The 22,171-nt window shown below is 43.1% G+C and overlaps 1 protein-coding gene across 2 annotated transcripts in view; it reads right to left on the bottom strand.

The window, feature by feature from the left end:
• SLC25A26 (solute carrier family 25 member 26) overlaps positions 1-22,171 on the bottom strand; it is an 875,825-nt gene that overhangs the window by 153,756 nt on the left and 699,898 nt on the right. For both annotated transcript variants that reach the window (XM_069206568.1, XM_069206569.1), the window contains exon 7: positions 7,873-7,942. In XM_069206568.1, coding sequence (XP_069062669.1) covers positions 7,873-7,942 — 70 coding nt within the window. The remainder of the gene's footprint in view (positions 1-7,872; positions 7,943-22,171) is intronic.

The following is a 22,171-nucleotide window of genomic DNA, read 5'->3' as shown; positions in this document are numbered from 1 at the left end:
AACGTGCATCTTTTTTTAAGAGGCTTTCAATGATGGTAACATGCAACATTCTATCAAGACAAGATTTGAGACTGGGCACTGGCAACAATTCATAGATGAGCCACGAACACAAAAATATTAAGCAAATAATAATAACGTCAATTGTTCCTGTGAGTGTTTCTTCACAGAAGATAATGTAAAAACTGCATTTAAGAAAATGTCCAATGCAAAAGTAACACGACCAAATGTGGTGACTGCTTGTTGAGCCACTGTAGTATTGGTGGATACTCATTGTGGTCAAAAGCTCTTTGCAGAACACCTGGCAAGCATTCATAGTTTAATAATCCTTGAGTGCAATAGTTCATGTTTATTAAAGTGGACTAGCTACCAATGTGAAGCCTAATAGGCTGATAAACCTAATTGACACTGCTGGCAGATTCTTCTCCTCAGTGATGCTGGATAAGCTACAGTCCCGGGGGTCTAGTTTATTAGTTGCTTGAAATCAGTGCAAGGCGGCTTCTGGAACTGATTCTTACAAATGAACAGTTTGTGTTCTTCTGCATCATGTAAAAATAAACCACATTTAACAAAATGCCTTTGTTAGTGCTATATCTGGATTTTTCTGTTCTTTTACCTAGTATAGAGGCAAAAAACTTGACCAAAGATCAAAAGGATGGAGACTGATGTTTTTTTTCTGGCTGTTATCATGATACCCAGTGAGCATCAACTGTGATTAAAATCAGCTGGTTGTTAGTTTAAAGGTGCAACCCGTGTAACAAATAAGCAAACACACTATGGGGTCAGGATCAAACTGGATGTAGAACATCTGGAAATGGTTAACATCTTCCCTCTGCGTACCATTCTGGCAAAGTAGGAGGTCTCAACAAAAAGGAGGGATCGGGAGAATTATAAGTCCAGTGTACGTACTCCCAATATGATAAATCAATACAAAAAGTACACTGTTCCTAACTCTGGGGTGAACAATTAAAGTTTAGAAGCTAGAGCCCTCACACACCCAAAGGGTGTCATGCTTCATCATCGGGAAGCTCCTCGTCAGACCGGCAGGTGCAATGTCTGACGGGCTCCCCTTTCGGGGGCTCTTTGCCGGAGATCTTTTTATGTATGGTGGCTGCCGTTGAATCAAGAAGGTCAGGCACTCAATATGGCAGGAGAGTAGAGAAAATATTAAGATTGATTAGGGACCCCTCAACTGGTCTGTTTACTGGCAATATAAAGGGGTCACGATCAAGATTAAAAACATAGTTAAGTCGACAATGAGAATAATGCTCAACCACTTAAAAAAGCCTGGAGTACTGGGAAATTGTCACCTGACCCCTAGGGTCTGGTCAACATGTTTCGCGTAAATGTGGTCATTAAAGATCCTCTAACGCTTCATCAGGACCTATATCAAATTAGACTTCTCCTGGCTATATATAGATGAACTCACTAACCTATTATGTATGTGAGAAAAATTAGGTATCAGTCACTTACATTTTGAGTAAACTGTCCCGTCAAAAGTCTCGAACAAAAAACGGGTCGCCCCGCCCTCTTCGTGTGGGGGGCCCCTTGGGAAGTAGCACGGTCCAGCCTATTATTTTAAATAGGCGTCCTCGATTCGGGAAACCTACCCTCGGCGTGTTCTCCCCGGAGAAGTAGGAGGTCACCTGGTCCCCACATACATAACGTATAGCCAACAAAGCAATGTAAGCAATGAATGTGACTACAAGCTTCACCAAGAAGTGTGACAACTGAATAACTTCATAAGTGGATACAATATTAAGAGCTAAAGTGAAGCCATCTGAGCAAACTAAATTGTACATTTTGAAAAATGTTGTTCCTACAGGAGATCTTTTAACTGTATCAGGAAAACGCGACACAGGGTATATAGCAGTAGGAGAAAGAGTTGTGACTTTGGCATCGAATTATGCCCTCGAAGAGCCAGTGGCAAATACTAGCCGTTAGGTGAGTGTGGCATGGCAGGAGCACATAAAAATACCCTAAAATATTACATCAATATCAGCAATGCTGTGAAGAACTGTCGTTATGGGAGTGTGTCAGATAATCAAAGGCCTAGAGAATACACTCATGTCTTACACTGAATTCTTTTGGCACCATTGTTCTAAGACCTGTAAGACAGAAAAGTCTGTTAAAACTGTAAAAGCTTAAGAATATTATCACAGGGGCTGATACTGTACTACAAAGAAGGTCCTTCAGCAACTCATACATTAGTTCTGTATCAAATCCAAAGAAAGACTTATATTTGCTATGGCACATTCTGCCAGTCTTTCTCTGTGGGCTTCCATTATAACACAGCAAACAGGTTAAACGCCTTAAGCACTGCTGTTGTAAAAATTAAAAAGAAAATGTTCAACATTTGTCTTACTCTTTCCCAGTTATGAAGACCTGAGAACGAAGACGGTGATTAGCATTTTGAGGAAGTTTTGATTGCTAGATAAGTGATCTGCAATGATCGCACTTCTCTCTGACCCCTTCGGCTGTGTGACCATTTTGGGGAAATACATCACAGCCTTTGACATAAGCTCTGTGGACTCTTTATTGAAAACATTGATTCTGATAAACGACTGAAGATGATACATATAAATTGCAGTGAACAGACTGAGAAACCTTATGACAACCGGTTTGGTGGAAAGACCTACAAGTCCTGATCATATCCATACTGCCTGTGATGTTTTCCTTTGAAAGAAATGTCTTAAAGGCCATGAAAGTGTTTTAAATATGTACACAACTGAGCATTTCTAAGAAACTCCTTTAATCCAGCTATGGAAAGGTTGCCATGTCTAATGGTTTGCACTGTTTGTTTGTTCACTGAATCCTTTAATATCCTTTAATCACCACAACCTCAGAAGCCCAATTAATTTATTAGGTAAACTAAACCAGGAATAAGTGTTTTTTCTTACAAGGGCACAGTGTTCATCATTGAAGATGCCTCGCCAGACATGGAAATCATACATCATACGCTCTACGGAAATCTGAATGCTGAAAGTTGATATTATCTCCCACCTGTTTGCTTTGTACACAGCCAACACGACAAGCTATAGTCGTACATTTGTGAACTGTTTGGGCACTAGAGATCATTTATTTCTCAATATCACATACAGTAAATGAAAAGCACTGAAATGGCACATCACTGGTAGCCAGAGTACAGCATAACAGCTCGTCTGAATCTGCGTAATTATCTCCTGCTTCGGACGTGGGTTGTGCTCCTTCAAAGAAAGCTCTACAAACCTACGATGACCTTCCTTCTAAACTAGGGCTTCACATGGATCTGTTAAGTTCCTCAGCAGCAGCTTCCTGCTTTCCAAGAATGTACTAAGACTTCAGGAAGGTAGTGTTTTTAATTTTTAACTCTTTACCTGATCCCCTATCCACTTGAAACTCAGGGGTTTAAGAAAACTCTACAACCCTTTCCATTGCATCTCTAGTCATAACTTCTATGTGTTTGCATGCCAACACGCTGCAGGACAGAGACCTGCACGTCACGCAATCAAGCTTCATCAAAATGATCACATCTGATTCCAACACTGTCTCAAATCACAGCATAAACTGTAACCGTCAGACATGCCATGATACCAGGATGCTAATGACATTGCTAATTCATGACTGCAGCACTGCTAATCAAGGAGGGTGGCAGGAGCATTCTAAAACCCTTTTTTGCCTGTGGAACATTTCTTCATGCGAAGTAAGACAAACTACAGCCTGAATAGATTGCATTTTCATTTATGCGTTCGTGTATACCATACAATATGGCAATGTGGAAAAACGATTGAGCCTTTTCAGTCGTATAGTAAATGTACCCATAAACAGGAAAGTAGAATAGGCCAAGCAGTGGAAAAAGTCTTATTAGGTGAGTGGTAAAAGCAGATTTCAGTGCATGTAACACAGTGGTATTGGTGCGTCGGAAAATGTAGTAACATCACATTGCAGCACAGTTAGCTCATGCTTGTCACCATTAGCAACAACTGGTGCTACATGTACACTATTATAATCCGAAACAACACAACTTTCAGATGTTATGCATCATTTTATGCTGTGGGCATGGTCAAAACACAATACTGGCTGCATTAACAGACCTACCGAACTGTGGTATTACTGCAGAAAATCTGACAAACTTATGGCCAACCTCACCAACCTCAGACTCAAACAACTGGTCACCGCACCCACCCACTCAGCAGGACACACGCTCGACGCAATTTTCACCGCAAGCCAACACATAGCCTACACCCACGCCACCGAACTCCTCTGGACTGACCACCACTGCGTCCACTTCTCCTTCACCAAAACCCCCACACACTACCATCAACACACCACACACTACCGCATGTGGGACAAGATCCCCACAGAACGACTAAACTCCCAACTGGCCCATAACCCACCCCCACGCCAACGACCCCAACACAGGAGCACACAACCTCTCCAAATGGATCACTAACTGCTCAGACACACTAGCCCCCCTCAGAAAACACATCGCCACCTGCAACATCAAGAACGCCCCATGGTTCACCCCTGAACTCCAAGACTCCAAGCGCAAATGCCGCCAAGCTGAGAAAATAAGGCGACTAGAACCTTCCACAACCAACTTCTCCACCCTCAAAACCACCATTCGCACCCATCACCAACTCACACGCACTGCCAAAACAGATCACTACAAGACACGCCTAGACAACAACTCTCAGCAAAGAACTCTTCACCATCATCAATGAACTTGTCAAACCCAAAGCCAGCAACATAGACCCTGCACACACACAGCCCCTATGTGACACCCTTTCCAACCACTTCCTCCACAAAATTCTGGACATCCACACACACCCCTCACTCACCCAACCCCCACTCATGACCCCCCACCACACTCTCAATCTGGACCCCCACCACACACGAAGAAACCGAAAAAACCATGAACTCCATCCACTCCGGTTCCCCCGACGTACCCCTGCCCACATCGCATCTACAACAAAGCCAGCCCAACCATCGCCCCCATACTATACAACATAATCAACTCCTCTTTCGACTCCGCCACCTACCCAGACCTCTGGAAGCATGCGGAAATCACTGCTCTCCTAAAAAAAAAAAAAAGCTGACCCGGAGATCCTCTCCAACTACTGCCCCATCTCCCTCCTCCCTTTCCTCGCCAAGGTTGCAGAGAAATTAGTCAACGCCCGCCTATCCCACTTCCTCAAAGCAAACAACACTCTTGACCCCTCACAATCCGGGTTCCGCAAGGACCACAACACGGAAACCGCCCTCGTCACATGCACTGACGACATCAGGACCAAAGTCGACAAAGGCGAGCCGTTGCATTCATTCTCCTAGACCTCTTCGCAGCCTTTGACACCGTCTGCCAACACACACTCCGCACACTCCTCCACAACATAGGAATTCGCCACAAAGCCTTAGACTGGCTCACCTCCTTCCTCACCAACCGGACCCAGAGAGTCCGCCTTCCACTCTAACACTACCAAGATCACCTACCCCAAGGGTCCTCCCTCAGCCCCACACTCTTCAACATCTACATGTTCCCCTAGCCAACATCCTCCGAGCACACGGAATCAATATCCTCTCCTATGAAGATGACACCCAACTCATCCTCTCCCTCACCCGCAACCCCACCACCGCCAAAACCAACGTACACGCTGCTCTCCTCGACACCGCCAACTGGATGACCACTAACCACCTCAAGCTCAACTCAAACAAAACTGAAATCATCATCTTCGGCCCCAACAAAACCACACGGGACGACTCCAGGTGGCCCACCGCCCTAGGCCCCGCACCCATCCCCGCAAACCACGCACGCAACCTCGGCATCATCCTAGACCCCTTCCTCTCCATGACACAGCAAATCAATGCTCTAACCTCCTCCTGCATCCACACACTCCGCACTCTAAAAAAAATCCTTCAAATGGATTCCCCCAGAAACCAGGAAGACAGTCACCCACGCACTCATCAGCAGCAGACTGGACTACGGTAACGCCCTCTACGCCGGCACCACACTCAAACGCAAACTCCAGAGAATCCAGAACACAGCCGCATGCCTCGTCCTTGGCCTCCCCCGCCACAAACGAATCTCACCACACCTCAAATCCCTTCACTGGCTCCCCATAGACAAGAGAATCACATTCAAGATCCTCATCCACGCACACAAATCCCTCCCCAACACCGGCCCAACCTACCTCAACGAACGAGTGAACTTCCACTCTCCCACACGCAACCTCCGATCATCCGACCTCGCACTAGCCACAGTCCCCCGCATCCAACGCACCACCACAGGAGTCAGGTCCTTCGCCTACCTCGCCCCCAAAACCTGGAACTCCCTCCCTACCGACCTTCGCAAACCCAAAGACCTCCTGGTCTTCAGAAAGAACCTCAAGACATGGTTGTTCGATCAATGACCCTACCTACGACCTCCTGACTCCTTCATTCGCCCCCCCCCCCAGCGCCTTGAGACCCTCACAGGTGAGTAGCACGCTCTACAAAATTTTTGATTGATTGATGGCCAGATGTACTAATCCTTTTTACAGTCACAAAATGTCTGGTTCGCAAAATCAGATCATTAGCTACTGAAAAATAGCCTTTTTCTTTGTACCAGACCCATTCCTGATTCGAAAACATGTTACTGAATCGCAATTTGGGCTTGCGACTACGTACTGAATCACTACTTGGAAGGGGTGTGTTTAGGGCATCTCTTCAAAATTGTGATTTAAAATGGGATTTATAAATGTTGTGCTACCAAATTCTGCTTGCAAAACATTAATATTTTACTGACAACTGAAAAACAGTGGTATACTAGTTACAAACTGGAATGTGCCCCAGAGGGACCCCTTCCCCTTTGTGAATGTTGATATAAGTATTTTTTTTAAGAGTAGGCAGTGGTCCAATGGTTCACTGCCTACTCTTAAAAATCTTTGCATAGCTTCATTTTTTTTTTTTTTTTTTTTTTTAACTCATTCTGTTTTCCTTCACGGAAAACAGACTATGGTAAAAAAAATATATATTTCTTTATTTAAAAGCCATCACCGACATGGCAGTCTGCTAACCACAGTGGGCAGCCATCACTGTGATTGCATGAATCATAGTGGGATCCAATTTGCACCCTACCACATTAATATTCATGAGTTAGGTCGATTGATTTGTGACCCCTTACGATTCAGTATTTTGCGAACCAATCTCTTAGTACATAAGTTGATTTGCAAAATAGCAAACTAGTAGGAAAAATTCTGGTCGCAATTTACAACCAGTATTTTGAGACCAGTGCTTAGGACATCTGGATCACAGTGAGGTCCTCAGCGTATCTTCTGATTAATCGGTAATACAATATTACATGCTGTCACCCTTCCCTGGCTATGCTTTTTCCCGGTGTTGGCCAGATGTCTGGGTCGCCGATTGTGTAACAGAAAGCGTTACAGCCTGCAGCCTTTTGCTGCAGTATCCCCTGCTCTCCTGACACCAGTTAATCTGTCCTGCTGTCAAGCATGCCACATGAACCGTGACTCACGGCCTCCCGATGAAATCATTTAAAACCCCTGGAGAACTGCTTGGGGCAGACAGCTGCACCGTCCTGCACCCAAGCGGAGTGTTCCCGCCGAGGAATTCACAGATCATCTAAAAAAACAAGCCAAAAGACTGACTGACAGGCCCACCACTTCAAACAAGAGAAATTTGTCAAAAACAAATTGGCTGTCCTTCAACAGGACACCTTGGTCTACTTTTACCTCGTCTGGCTCCTCCCACCTCCTTCCTACCGGGGACCTGTCTCTAAAGCAGCTCAGCTTTTTGTTTTCGAGTGGAAAAAAAAACACCTCAGAAAATCCTGTTGTTCTTGCTTGCGCAAGGTCTCTCCCGCCTTTGCCATTTCACAGTACAACGTATACTCCCACGCACCTGCAAAAGCTCCACAGACTGCCGACTGCCAAGAATCCACCACATGACCCTGCTTCCACGTCCAGAGATCCTGCAGTGAAAGGAAGAGAACGATAAAAAAACGTTAGAAACCATATGAAAGCCCTCTGGGTTAACTCCGAGGCTGGGAACTTAGCGGAAAAGTTATTTTCGAGGCATTTTTCAAATGATGCAATGGGTGATGTTACCAAAGAAACGTCACTGTGCCCAAATGTTTTTGAAATATGCTAGAAGCTCATTTTTCCTTTAAGGTGACAAGATGAAACTTAATACTGACAAAACGCTGTCAGTGCCGTGTTATCTGCCGGAAGGTAAAATGCAGCACGTCTCCATTGCTTTACAAAATCAGTGAGGTTTTTGACACACTTTTACTTATTACAGTGATTGTTCGTCAGCAGTATCAAAGAGTAGTCCTGAAAAGCATGGAAAGTTATTACACCTTACAGTATTTTAAAGTACACCACACTTAAACATTAAAATTGTAAAAGGTCTCACCACAAAACACCCCACTTAATGATAAATGTGGGTGTTTACCTGCATTACCAGAGCATGTGTCCGCTGGACCTCTGTCAGATGCTCCAATTTAATTGATGAGTGGATTTCTCCTGGCCACTTACCTGACAACAGCTGCTGCACTACTCTCTTCGTACAGGCAGGGTGTAAGGATAGCACCCCTGACCATCTATACTTCGTTTCTGGGAGTCCATAATGTATATGGAGTCTTCAAAAGACATTGTTGGCGCACACTGAAATTAGGGAGAATGGTTTCTCCACACTATAGTTTCAGTGTCCACAGCCGCTGAATGGTGGCAGCATTATACTATTTGATGATGCCTACTGGCCTAACCATCTAAAATAGGTGCAGTGGTTTTGGCAAACGGGGCACATTGGGGATTATTCTATGATGACTGTGAATGTTCACAAATAAAATGTCCGTGGTTCATGCAATAATGATTGCCAGCATTGAAAAGTGTGAGCAAGCATTATTTGCAATCATCTACAATGAAACTGATAATATGCTTAGCCTTAATTGATTTTAAACATAGGTTTGCAATACATGGTGAGTGAAAGATGGTCTAGGGAATAACTGCTGCTAACAGTGAAACAAGTACAATCCCAATTCCAACATTTCCTTCCTCACTTTCTTTCTATGCCACAAAGACATGCCTGAAGAGACTACACAAAGTTTTCTGCAGAGGCTCCTGGAGATTGTATAGTCATTCCCATATAGGCACTAGCCACCACAGTGCATTCTGGGAACAGAAAAAGGGGTACCCTTTACCAGAAGGCCACGTGAAGAAGAAATTCTACCCCAACAGAGTGGTTACGTGTTTCAACTCTAGACAGTGACTTCACTTATAGTGGTTCGATGCCCAACTACACATAACTGTACATATAAGCTGAAGCCGTGCCCCAGTTCAAAGAATAAATGTGACACTGAACAGACCAGCATGGATCTTGTCATGGAGATTGAGAACGTCTATCTGAAATAATGCTCATTTTCTCTTGGGTGGCCGAAAGCCTGGATGCTCTGCTAAAGCTCTGATTGCTCTACTGCTGCTGACCTTCCTGCATGGAAGCCCTGAGAGTGTCCTCGGAGCCTAGAGGCACAGACACATCAAAGTGAAGCCCTCTTTTTCCTCCTTAGAGGAAGAGCCTTGCCACAAGAAACCATTATCATCAAGTGCAGGTAAGCTTAGTGGTGACTGTCTGACAACCACATTACCTCAATGCACTACATTTTTTTGTGCAGACTTGGTATGCAGAAGAACAGCACCCAGTTAGTCCGCATGCTGGCCATATCAAAAAGTGACTGAGTGGTCCCAGTGAATGTCCTTTGTGCTCAAACATGTTTCCTCAAAGTAAGTCTGCCCTAAAAAATAGAGCAATGCACCAGACCTTGTTAGGACCTCCAGGTCAAGAGATTCTACAAATAAAGGTACGACTCACTTCCAATGCTAAACCAGGTGAGAAGTCTAGTTTGTGTTTATTTTATGAGCACCAAGTTTTACCAAAACTGCTTTCTGCTAGGTTGCCTATTTCTTTTGGGAGAGCATATAAATGCATAACCAAATCCCACAACACCCACTGCTCAAATGCAAACATGAGACTGACTTATGGGAAAGCTTTTCTTTTTAATCTATTTTTTGTTTTAATCTTTTTATTAATGTTTCAACCGGATGCTGTGAGAAACACATGGAACAATTAAGACTATTTCGGAGCACAAATTTATGGACAGGTGATTGTGGGCTTCCAACATGTACTGTAACTGTTACCACAACTTTGATTCACAGAACTTCTGTGAACCTCAATCAGTTAGAGTTAGCCGGAATTTACTAGATCACTTGGATCTGCATGTGCTGTCTTCTTGCGAGACCTCCTGTTACCTTACAGGAGGCTTAGAGGCTGCCCTTTGCTTAGCAATTGTTGGTTTCTTTGTCTGCTTCCAAAGGCTTTCTTCCGCTTCATGTGTTTGTCCCTCCCCTTGGGCAAGGACACATTACTTGTGTCCTTCCACTGGCCATTTTTTCAGGCGCTACTTTTTTATTTTTCTTTGAACACCCTACGAAAGTGTGAGATTTTCAGTTCTCTCTCAAGTACTATACATGTAGTTGCCCACCCTCTCCAACTCAATGTCCATTGTCTGTGTGGTTGGCCCTAGCCCATCTCACAAACCTCTGTTGTTTGCATTCTTGCTCCCCTCTGCTGTCTATCTGCTTGTTCCTGCCCACCATCCATGGCCTGTCTGCTTGACTGCCCGCCACCCTCTCTTCTCCATCTGCTTGCTCTCTTCCCATCCTCTGTTGTCTGTGTGTTTCCCCCAACTCCACTGCTTGTGTGCCTCTCAATCCCCTCTCGCCTGTCCTCCTCTCCCTCCCTCACCCCGCATTGCCTTGTAGTAGCACCTGGCTAAAGTTTAAAAAAAGTATTACAACGAGGCATGCATTGACTGAGTCATAGCACTTTTTCTAAATTACCTTTAGTAATAGTGGACAGCATCCGTGGTGCTGTACTGCATAGCTACAAAACATTGACAAAGCCAATATATCTCATAGGCAAGGCCTATTGGCTTTGCCAATGCCTGCTTAACATGACTGCCCTCTCAATATGTATTTCAATGATAACTACTTGAAGGCTAAGAGTTTCTGTAAACTAAACGGATATACCATATCCATAATCATATACCATATATATATATATATATGTATATATATATATATATATATATATATATATATATATATACCATATACATAATCCAGAAAGGTTCTCTGCAAGTGCATTTGGTTGGTTAGAGATGTATCCAATGATGTTTGAAGGAACACATCCGTATGAAGCAAATGCCAAGCAGAAACATCCCACAATTTCAATATAGCAACATTCACTGGTCTTTCTTCAGTATCCCAAAGAAGGGGTTATTAATACAGTGCACCTTCAACCAAACTAATGCACCAGCAGAGGAGACTGTGTGCATCCTAAAGTTTGAGGAAACTTACAGGATTACATGCCTCTTCATGATCTGCAGGTCATAAATAGCCTGACCACAAGTAATGCAAGTAAAAATGAGACGATTCACCACCACTCAACCCCCAATCAGAGGGCGCTTAGCCTTTTTCTTGAGTGTTCTGAACACTTTAAAAAGGGGAGGCTAAGCAGGTAAACAAAACCTCCTATCATGCACACGCCTGGCAGGGTAATGAAACTGTAAAAGCATCTGTGGCGGTAACTATACCCTTGGAAGCCCCTTGCACAGAGAGTAAAACGCACACTAGGGTGACCAAGAAAACAAAATGGAAGAATCAACGAGAGTCATAAAATGATACTACTGGCTCAAAGTAAATACAATACTTTTCAACAAATTCCAAAAACAGAGGAAACATGCAGGAGAGTTAAGATGCCCACAGTCCTAGTACACCTGGACCTGGCTGATTATAGGTTGTTTCCTATCACCTACTGTAAAGCTTTTGTATATGTTTCTAATAATGTTGATACGTTTAGGAAAGAAAAAAATACACAGTTGGAAGCACCAGGTCATGCTCTGAAAACGGGTTTTAACAAGATCAAAATGTACCCCGCCTTTATTTTCTCTTGGCTTTGTTCTGTGCTATTAGGAAGCACGCCTTAATTTAAGGTGGGAAGCTACATCCGGCACTCCTTCATGCTTTTTTTTCAAGTAGAAAACATACCTAACTCAATATTTATTCAGTGAAGAGGTTTTAGGTTTTCATTTGTATGCATACACTATTAATCATCTGTCAATATATAATTAATGAAAAGGTAATTTGCATTTCTAGTAACAACTTCAAAAATGGCCTCTGGCTTCTTAAGTAGCTGTTGAGGTGTGAACCTGTCTTCGTTTCTGTTTCAAAGATGAATGTCAGAGATGTATGTCAGAGCCTGCATATACAGAAGGGCAACAACCCAACATAGTTATAAATATTTATGAGAAAGAAAAGTTATTTTACAAAATTGAATTAGAAAATGATAGTTTCTTATCATTATTAGCTTGCGGCAGAATAAAATGTGTTTACAATTCAACAACATACAAGGACCTTATCTTTTCAAGGTACATTTTTTGTAGAACTTCTCCCAGTGGCCTACTGCAAGGACACTGACCATTCACAGAATGGGAATAATTTTTTGTCAAATGAGTACAACATTTACTCTTGATTAGAATTCCGATTTGAAGATATTGTTTTTGCAAGTTGTGTTCGCAGATTGTGAATGCCCCAGATAAGTCACTTAAGTATATATCTTTAGGGTATAGATTATTTAATCATGTCATTCTTTTTCACGACAGTATTATGAAACTGGCTTTTACATGTCCTACAACTCATTGGCATTCTGTCTGTTTTGCACATTTTAATATTTTAGTACAGGACCCTACTTTCCTTTGTCCTCAGTAGTCTGAGTTTTATAGAGCTGAATAAAATGTTCACAAAAATGAATTCTGGTTCCTGGCCTTGATTCCTTTCCAAATATATTCAGCGAATTATCAGGTATATATTTACCTAACAATAGCTGGTGAATGTCTGTGATTTTTTTATTTTTTATTTTAACCATAACTGCACTTTAGCTGAGTTTTTTTTTTTAAACATATGGTAAGGTGTTTTAACCAAAGCTAACCACCACTAAAATAAATACACATTCTATATAAACGCACCAAACTACATGGTAAGTCAACACTCATGACATCAATCATTATCTTAGATTTCGAAGGAAAAAACGGTAGGCTAGTCTGATAGATTAAGCGTATAAAGATGTATTGTGGTTTAGGGTGGAATAGTGTGATTCACAGTTTTAAATCGGGTGAAAATGTAGGTGTGGGATGTGATGCAATATGGTGTATGGAGGAGTTATGTGAAAGGGAGTCATTAGTGTGGTATACAAAGAGTGGTAGCTGAGGTGAACAGACAAGCGCGTTATAAAATAATGTGAATTATGGTAGAGTTGGGTGGAAATGGGTGGTGGTAGCTATATGTTGAAGAGCATTGTGCATGAATGCCTCTGCCGAGACATTGAGGTTTCTGACATATGCGTAGGTTAAAAGTATGCTTAGCTGGTGTTTGTTATTGAGTCGGTGTGATATGTAAAGACGATAGAAGGAGTGTTGCACCAAACGGTGTCTGACTTATTCTGTGAATTACTTGACTAGCAACATAAGTCAAAGATCGCCTTCCTAGACAATGAGTTCTTCATAAAAAGCAATCTACTTTATTCTAAATACACAGCCTGTAATGCGACATGTTGTAAGGAGACACCCTTGGCATCAAACACGACGCCCGTGGTCTCACAAAGGAAGAGGTAGTGATTATCAGAAGTCACTGCAGATAGGGAAACATATTCACCAGTAAAGCACAAGAGAAAAAAAGACAGGATTGGTGAACAAGGGTATAATGAAGCACGTCCACAATTCACACCTGAATAACACAAATAAAATAGACCAAAACAGTTTACTTCAGCCAAAACAGAAACCTACATAAACACAAGAAATTTGATTTATTATACCTTTGAAGGTCCAACATTACGACCCCAACTAAGCCAATATACAAAGAATATTTTCAAAAAGCCCTCCGATCTCAAACGCCAATCATGTCCATTGCAATTTAAACCAGAGCTGAAAGCACAACAGATTTTATTTGAATTACATATACCTCTTGGGTTTTTATATGCTCCAGGTGTTCAACATCTCAACTACGATTAACCAAAACCAAAGTTCCGCATATCAGGATTCACTCAACAAAAAGATTAACCACCTAATCAACTGCAGTAACATTCACCTGGTGTGCATCTTAATTGCTCATGCAAGCTTTCCTGCCTTGGAAGTACAAAACAACTGAAAATAAGACCATCGCAAAACCATGAAGATAGGAAGACGACAAAAATCCCTTAACACTAGTACAAAAAAGATTCTAAAAAAAACAGGAATTTTATAAACAGATTCTAAAACCACACATGGCATTTGGCTGTTCAAACAGGATCAACTTAAATGGACACTAAAAATTGAAAACTATTGAGAAGGATCTCAAACAGCACATTAAACTGCATGCGTTCCTACTATACTAAGAGTCTTTTTACAGATACCAACCAGAATGGTAAGACATATATGTGTATCAAACTGAAAAGAAAAAAACAAAATATATTTTTCGAGCAGCTGTAGGTAAAACGTTAATAGACACGACAGAGTACATTTTGTAAGTATTAACACATTTTTGACTAAACGTATGTACCCATTTTTTTGTTTAAATCTGTTTTTGAAAAACAAAATACAAAACGCTTTAAAGGCGGCAGTTTAGGTGATGGTTGGTTGGTCTCTGATGAGCGCATTACAGTGGGGCTACAACCTGTTAGCAAACAAGTGAGCTTTGGGATCTAGTTTTGACAGATGTAAGCCTGCATATGAAAATAGTATCGCCAGGGGTAGAATAACGCGTAGAGTAAACAATATTGCACCGAGTACACAGTTCTCGCATAGTTAAGGTACCTACATACAGAAATAAACAGTGAGTTTCGCACAAAGTAACATAACATTTCCAACAAACTTTAGGGATATCCGGCATAGAATAGTGGTAGATCGGGGTCCAACCTACAGCGCTTTGAACACAGGAAGTGTGAGCGAGGCATATAACAGCAAGCTTCCTTCATGCACAGCTTCGTGGTGCACAGGGCGCATTCAGGGCGGGTGCATCTCGGCCCAGTCAGTGTAATGAGCGGGGAGCACTCCCCTGCTGAGGCGGGGGCTCCGGAATGGGTGTCACAGGTGCTTCGTCTACAGGGTCATATACTGCTGTGTGAACGTCCCAGGCGTTATCTATAGGATATTTACGAAGCCCTACATTTTCTTCCTTGTGCAAGGCTATGCTCTCAGCTTGCGAGCACGCTGCTGTCCATGATTGCATCCAGGAAGTTAATAATGGGGGGTCTGGTGACTTCCACCTGCGGGTAATGAGTCTTTTGGCTAATAAGAGAGCCAGGTTTAGAAAACGGGATGTGGTCTTGTGCTTTTTGCCCATTTTACACAGGCCTAGTATAGAGGCCTCCCATGTGGTCAATACAGCGCGTACCTACAAGTATGTACCCATAGTTTAGACATAGACAGAACATGCTGTAATGGATGTCAAATCATATAGAATATGTGTACTTGACCTGGGATTTGTGCAGGGGCTGGAATTGTCCAGTCCAATTGTAACCAGGGCCTTAAACTTCACATCTTTGGGATAAGTCGAGGGCAAGCACAGCCTAAAACTCCACACCCACAGCCCTACAGCTGAAAAGGTATGTGTTTGGCTATCCCATTAGAACAAAAAGGCAAGAAAAAAAGTCCCACAAAAGAAGCACAAAGGTGGTCAGTGGAATGCTTGCAAACGTGTCAGCTACTGCAAACCACTCCGAGCTTCACTCTGGTGCATTGTTTTTCACCACTCACTTTTTCAACAGAGACCTGCCACATGCTCATCAGACTTTGTCCTATTCCAGTTAGGCCAGTCCAACTCAAATTGCCAGCCCAGGTCCCCTCCGAACGGGAAAAGAAACAATCCCAAAACTGTTTTTGCACATTTAGTCCTGGTCAGTGAGGTATGAGTCCTATGGTCCAATGAGCAAAGGACAAGTATCTGGGCATACCCGCTGCACTTACAGCATCGCACTGAAGAAAACACAATGTGGGGCGGGCAGCAATGGGTTCAAAGGTATTAGCTACAGGCAATCGCTCAGCCCACATTCCAATCCATTGTTTTGTGCCTACTATGCCTCTTCAGAGGCGAGCCAAATTAAACTCACACTGGAGGTTTCCTCTAAACAGAAGCAACACCGGATGCTCGATACACAAAGGAAAAGGGGTTTGTAAGCAAAGAAAAACTGCTGAAAACACCTGTTGAATGCAGGAACACCACCAGTGAAGGTCACAATCTTCTGGCTGCTTGACACTGTGCTAAGTAGTCTGTGCATTAAATATATTTCACATGTAATCAATCATTCATTCATAGTGCTAGTCTTCTCAATACGCTATTTCATAACGCCTCATCTTTTACCACTTTATACATTCACCCTATAGAACTTAATGACTAAAACCAGTTGTTACAGAGCCTCTATTTTGAGTAAACTTGCTTTATTTTACTCCTTGAAACCGAATAAAATTAAGAATGCTATTTCTACTCCTAACCGTTCTACTACCGTAAGAGAATGTCAAATGATGCCCTACAACAACACTGCCACATTTGACAGTACTAAGAATTACAAAAGGATTCGTTGCCGACCAGTGAACTGACAGTAGATGCTCGCAAGCAGATATTATGTCCAATTAGTAATGTCTCATCCAAAAAATTGAATTACCACGGTTAACTAAATAATGTGTATATCTAATTGCTCAAGACTTCTTCTAATGAGAACAGTATGAGGATAACAATGTAATTTCTTTCATGGCAGTCTGCACTCCCACTAACATCTGCAGTCATAAAGCACAGAGGCCAGCACGTTATTACTAAATTGACAATGATGCAAGCCTGCATCATACGTACTTTAATAAAAGAAAGACTGAGGAAACATTGTTTTATACTTCAAAGGCCCTATCTCTATCGCTCCTTCTTCCTCTTCTGAATAACTAATTGTGAAGAATTAGTCCGGCTAACATAGATAAAAATAAAATGGAATTAACCTCTTCTCTTCTAGTAGGAACCTTATTTCCAATTGCCATTCCTATGTAATCATGCATGTGCGTAACGGAGGATGCTACAAACTGCATATGAATCTTTTAACCATGCACAATTACAGCCCATGCTTGTGGGTAGGCCTGTGGGAAGACTTTTTTAGTGGCTTATCGTTCTAAACTATCTGAAACAGTTCATTATCATGTCCCTCCTACAAAGCACCACGACCAGGCCTAGGATCCTGGAAAGCTGTCGATTTCTCTCTAAATTACTCTACTGCAGCAAAATAAAGGAAATGGAAGCTACAAGGTTACTCCAAAACTAAGTGAACCAGAACCACCTCTCCTTCCACTACCAAAAGGATTTAGAACCTTCAAGGGCACGCAACCAACTCTGTTTGATTTTAAAGAAAACTACTCCTCTACATGGACAAAGACCAAAAAACAGACAGTGTTAATGCTCCTCACCCACTCTGCCTCTTAGGATATGGTGGGCCACAGAACTCTTCTCAAGTGGCTGTAACGTTAGGCAGATGTCCTTTGTCTATCCAAAGCAAAAACAATTTGGAAATGGTCAGTGGAGTCTCTTTCACAATCAATGCAATGTGGTATAACCCTGCGATCACCCTTCAATGTCTACTCCTCAACGTCTATGTACCCTGGTAACCCATAAATCTAATTTTCATTGGAAATTAAACAAGTGACTACTGCCAATGCTACCTCATCGCTGGGTTATGCATTTCTGTGGATGAAGAAAACCTGCATTTGAACATACAGAGATAAAACTGAGGTTCTAGTTTTGGGAAAAGGTAGAGTTCTTGTAGCCCCCAAGTGATGGGGCACCTACAGCAATATTATCAAAACAAGTTAAACAGGGGATGCTGAACTCTCTTAGAACTGCAAATTAACACAATCAAGATTTTAGTCAACATTCAACTCTCTATTCTCTGAAATATTCTATCAATTCTCCAAACTCACCATTGGAAGGAGCTTGGTCTTGGCATACACTTTACCACTGCAACACAAAATAACTCACTGCCATTTTCTGAAAGTTACTAAATCGACCAGCTGGAATATTGTCTGGTCCTCTTCAAAAGTCAAAATACTGAACAAACCCCCAAATGTGTTTCAGTGGCTACTGTTGAATGTAACGTCAGGTTTAAGGCAATTTCCCTGTTCATAAAACCTATTATTGAAATGGACCAAGCTACTTGCGTACACTGTACCCAAACCCCAGAAATCCCCAAGCTAGAACCTACACTCACCTACTGGTCTCTCAATCAACCAAACACAGCCAGAGAGATGAAACACAACCTTTAACAGTTTTTTTAAATAGTAGACTGTTGGACCTGGCCCTTTCTACAGGGTAATTCCCCAAACCTTTTGCCTTCCTCCTCCTATTTTGTTTGACCTTTTTTGGTGACATTATGACTCTGGTCACTATATCACTGCAAATCAGTGCTAAAGTGCATGTGCTCTCACTTGTAAACTTGGTATAATTGGCTTATACCTAAGTGGCACATTTAATTTACGTGTAAGTCCCTTGTACAGTGGTATCCCTATGCCCAGAGCCTGTAAATTAAATGCTACTAGTGGGTCTGCAGCGCTACTTGAGCCACCCCGCCACCCCGCCACCCACAGAAGTAGCCTTTTAAACCGGTCTCAGGCCTGCTAGAGCAGGGCCTGCATGCACAGTTTACCGCCACAGAGACCTGACTTCCAAATTTATTTGCCAGGCCTTGAACTCCCTCTTTAATACCTAGACATCACAACTAAGGTAGGCCTAGCTAGCCCTATGGGCAGGGAGCTATGTATGTAAAAGGCAGGACATGTGCCTAATTGAGTGGTCTGTTCTGATAGTGGCAAACAGTCTACCTTATAGCTGGGTGGTATTGTCTGATCTATGAGGGGTAGCATAGGCATGTTTGGTATGGTCGTAATGTTAGTGAGAAATGCTGATTACTGGTGTAGGTGGATTTTTTTATTACCATTACAGAAATGCCACTTCTACAAAGTGAGCATTTCTATGTGCTTTTGTCTCTGGTGTTTTGCAGCTTGACTCCAATCCATGTCTGGGGCAGAGTGAAAGCTGGGCTTTGTGCAAACCTTTCAGACAGCCTGTACACAGAGAGGGTGGAGGTGTCACAAGGGTGCATCTGCATATTGAATAGTCTGCCTGGGCTGAGGGAAGGAGAGGCAGGGCACCATTCACTGAGTGGCACTGCACAATCACAAGTATTGGATTCCACTACTCAACAATAATGTAGTGTTATTAGATTCATTATTTCCAAGAATCGTTTCCTACAGAAATACAAATATAAAGCAAAATCTTTTACAGGCATAAAAATACAAAAAATAGATAAATATATTTTCTAGACATATATAAAATTCAGATTAATATTATTCCAATTAATCTAGCCATATATAACAATAGAAATTCATCCTGCGTCAAAAGAAAATATCCAACATTATTCTTTCAATTGTTCGTGCATTGGAAAATATGATTATAGTGTTTAAACCTATATCAATAATATAACCTACAACTAGATTTCTCATGCTAATCTGGCAGTGAAATCTCAAAACAATGTTAAAACACCCTTCTCCGTAAGAGGTGAGTATACCTTGAAATTGCAATATCAAATGTCTTAATTACTAATAAAGTAGCTTGTGCTTCATTATGTGTTCTTTTAATCCATACTTCTTAAAGATCAGATGTCGAATCCTTGACCTTTTTACTCAAAAAAGAGAACAATCTAGGAAAAGATGTATTATGGAATATGTTGTTAGATCACAAAAACAATATCAGTTATTTTCCAAAACTCTTTTTCAGTGGCCCGAATTTCTTAAGCTAGGATCAATTAACCCAAATCACAGATGAAACTTTTTCAATGCATTTATAGTTCTTAAAAGCAAGGTTTCTAGGTTTGTTATGGGCCTATTAAATTCCAGGAAAAAGTGACATCTAAGAATTTATAGTCACTAACCTGCTCTAGGGGGATTTTGTTTAAAAACTGAGTGTGTTTCTTTGGACAGCTAAAAAAAATACAAGGTTTTGTTTGTAAAGGCTGTGCCCTGGCCTCACACAAAGGGCTAGTTTATCCCCCACTGATGTCTGGAGCCTGTGCTGGAGGAGCGAGGGGACACTCCTAGAACCAGTTGGGACTGGTTGGAACCTCCTCTCCCCCCTTGGTAACAGCTGTGCAAAATGAGTGTAAGTACAGGGGGTTTCCCCCCTTGTTTTTAGGGCACTTTTGAAACTGGGACCGAACCTCTGCCAGAGAGGCTACTGGACTGCACAAAGGACTCATCTGGACTTCCCTTCTGTTTGTTGCCCTGTTGCCTGGCTACTGCTACATGGCACAAGGGACTCATAAAGATCGCTTTTCTGCTTGTTGCTCTGCTGACCAGCTGTCCCCCTAGACTTGGGCTGGACTGCCGTTGCTGGGTTGGTTGTGGAGATCACCCCTACCTGCCTGTCGGGTGCTGGTCTCCTCCTCCACTTCCTCCTGCCTTTGTGTCCTCCTGAGTGTTACTGTGGAGCCCAGCGCGAGGGAAGCGCTGTGTGTAGCTCGTTACTTTATTTTTTTCTTCAGCGCCTGGAGAGCGCTGCATTCCTGCAGCAGCGTGTGAAGAGCGCTTTATTGTTTTTCTACATTCCAAAGCGCATTAAGAGCGCTTGGCTTATGCCCTCCTGGGTACCAGTTCCCTTGCATCATCCGGTGGACAGGCTTCCCACTTCCCTCTCTGTGGGGTAGAGTGGGCGCGAGGAGCCCGGGGAGTGAGCGCGACAAGTGCGCTCTCCTAGGTGCCTCCGGGGCACAAGCAGACTCTCACTCCTGTCGGGGATCCTTGGAGTGAGGCTGCGCTATGCTTGGTGGTGGGAGACAGAATCACCGCCGGTCCCAGCATCAGCAAGTGCCTGCAGCCGGCCTTTGGAGCCCAGGAGCTGCACCGCCTGCAGCCAGCCCCGGAAGTTAAGCAGGGAGCCGGGACCGTGCTGTCAGAACGGGAGGCTCAGCGAGGAGGAGAGGAGCAGAGGAGTGGAGCAGCGGGAAGCAGCTGCTCCACTGACCCAGGAGGTGAGGAGGGCGCGGGGCTCCCTGAAGGAGCCCATGACGGCAGGGAAGACCGAGCAAGGTTTCTCTGCAGGAGTCTGCCCTTCTGGATACCTGCTGTTGGGATTCTTTGGCCTTTGGGAGGGGAGACAGAGCCAGCAGGAGCTGCTCTCCCCCCAGCTACAGTGCTGCATTCCAGGTGGCGGTAGCCCCGGTCTGAATTCTTCCATGGGGAGGCCCAGGGAACGTTGCCCACGTCACTCTTTGTGGTTGCAGCCCCGCACGAGGAGTGGGACTGCTTCCCTCCCTCCCCACCGTGAAAGGGGCATTCATGATATTGTGTAGCTCCCAAATGACAGGTTATGCCCTCCTCATTTATGCTACATCCTCCATGTCCAGATGACATGTCCTACTTACTATGTTGGGAGTAGCTAGCCTAGTCTCAGGGCAGGTATGATTAGTATCGGGAGGGTACAGTTTTGAGGACTTGTCCATTTGGTGAAGGCTTCACTTTATGTGCACTCATGATGGTGCCTAGCATCTCTGATGTTATGTTTATACTGACATGTGCATTCCTTTAGTAATGTTTACCTGACCACTGCTTATGTTGCAGGATAACCAGTAACCTATGTGTTTATACGACTACTGTTGGTTTTCACAGAGTACTAATAACTGAGTAATGTTCTGACAACTGCTCATGTAGCAGGGTTTTACTGATACATGTTGTGTTTGGTCTAATGATGTTTTATGCAATACCATTTATTTTTATATAACGTAGTGTTGTGGTTCCTTTGTGGTGTGTGTGGTGCGTCACATGTGTTGTGCAATCGCTTTACACATTGCCTCCGCGTTAGGCCTGACTGCTCGTGTCAAGCTACCAAGGGGGTGAGCAGAGGTTACCTTGGCTGTACACCCCCCTTGCCCTGACTAGGGTGGGTGGGTTCTGCCTGGCTTAAGTGCATACCCTAGCCAACCAGAAACCACATTTCTAACATGGACCCACTAAATGTAGTCCCAGCTCTTCTCTTTGCATCTACACTAATGGCAGTCACTCTTGTTGACTACAATCCTAATTTGATGA

The sequence above is a fragment of the Pleurodeles waltl genome, chromosome 9 (genome assembly GCF_031143425.1).
Source record: "Pleurodeles waltl isolate 20211129_DDA chromosome 9, aPleWal1.hap1.20221129, whole genome shotgun sequence".
NCBI lineage: Eukaryota > Metazoa > Chordata > Amphibia > Caudata > Salamandridae > Pleurodeles > Pleurodeles waltl.
Note: the sequence above shows the minus strand (reverse complement) of the source record. Positions and strands in the feature narration are given on the sequence as shown.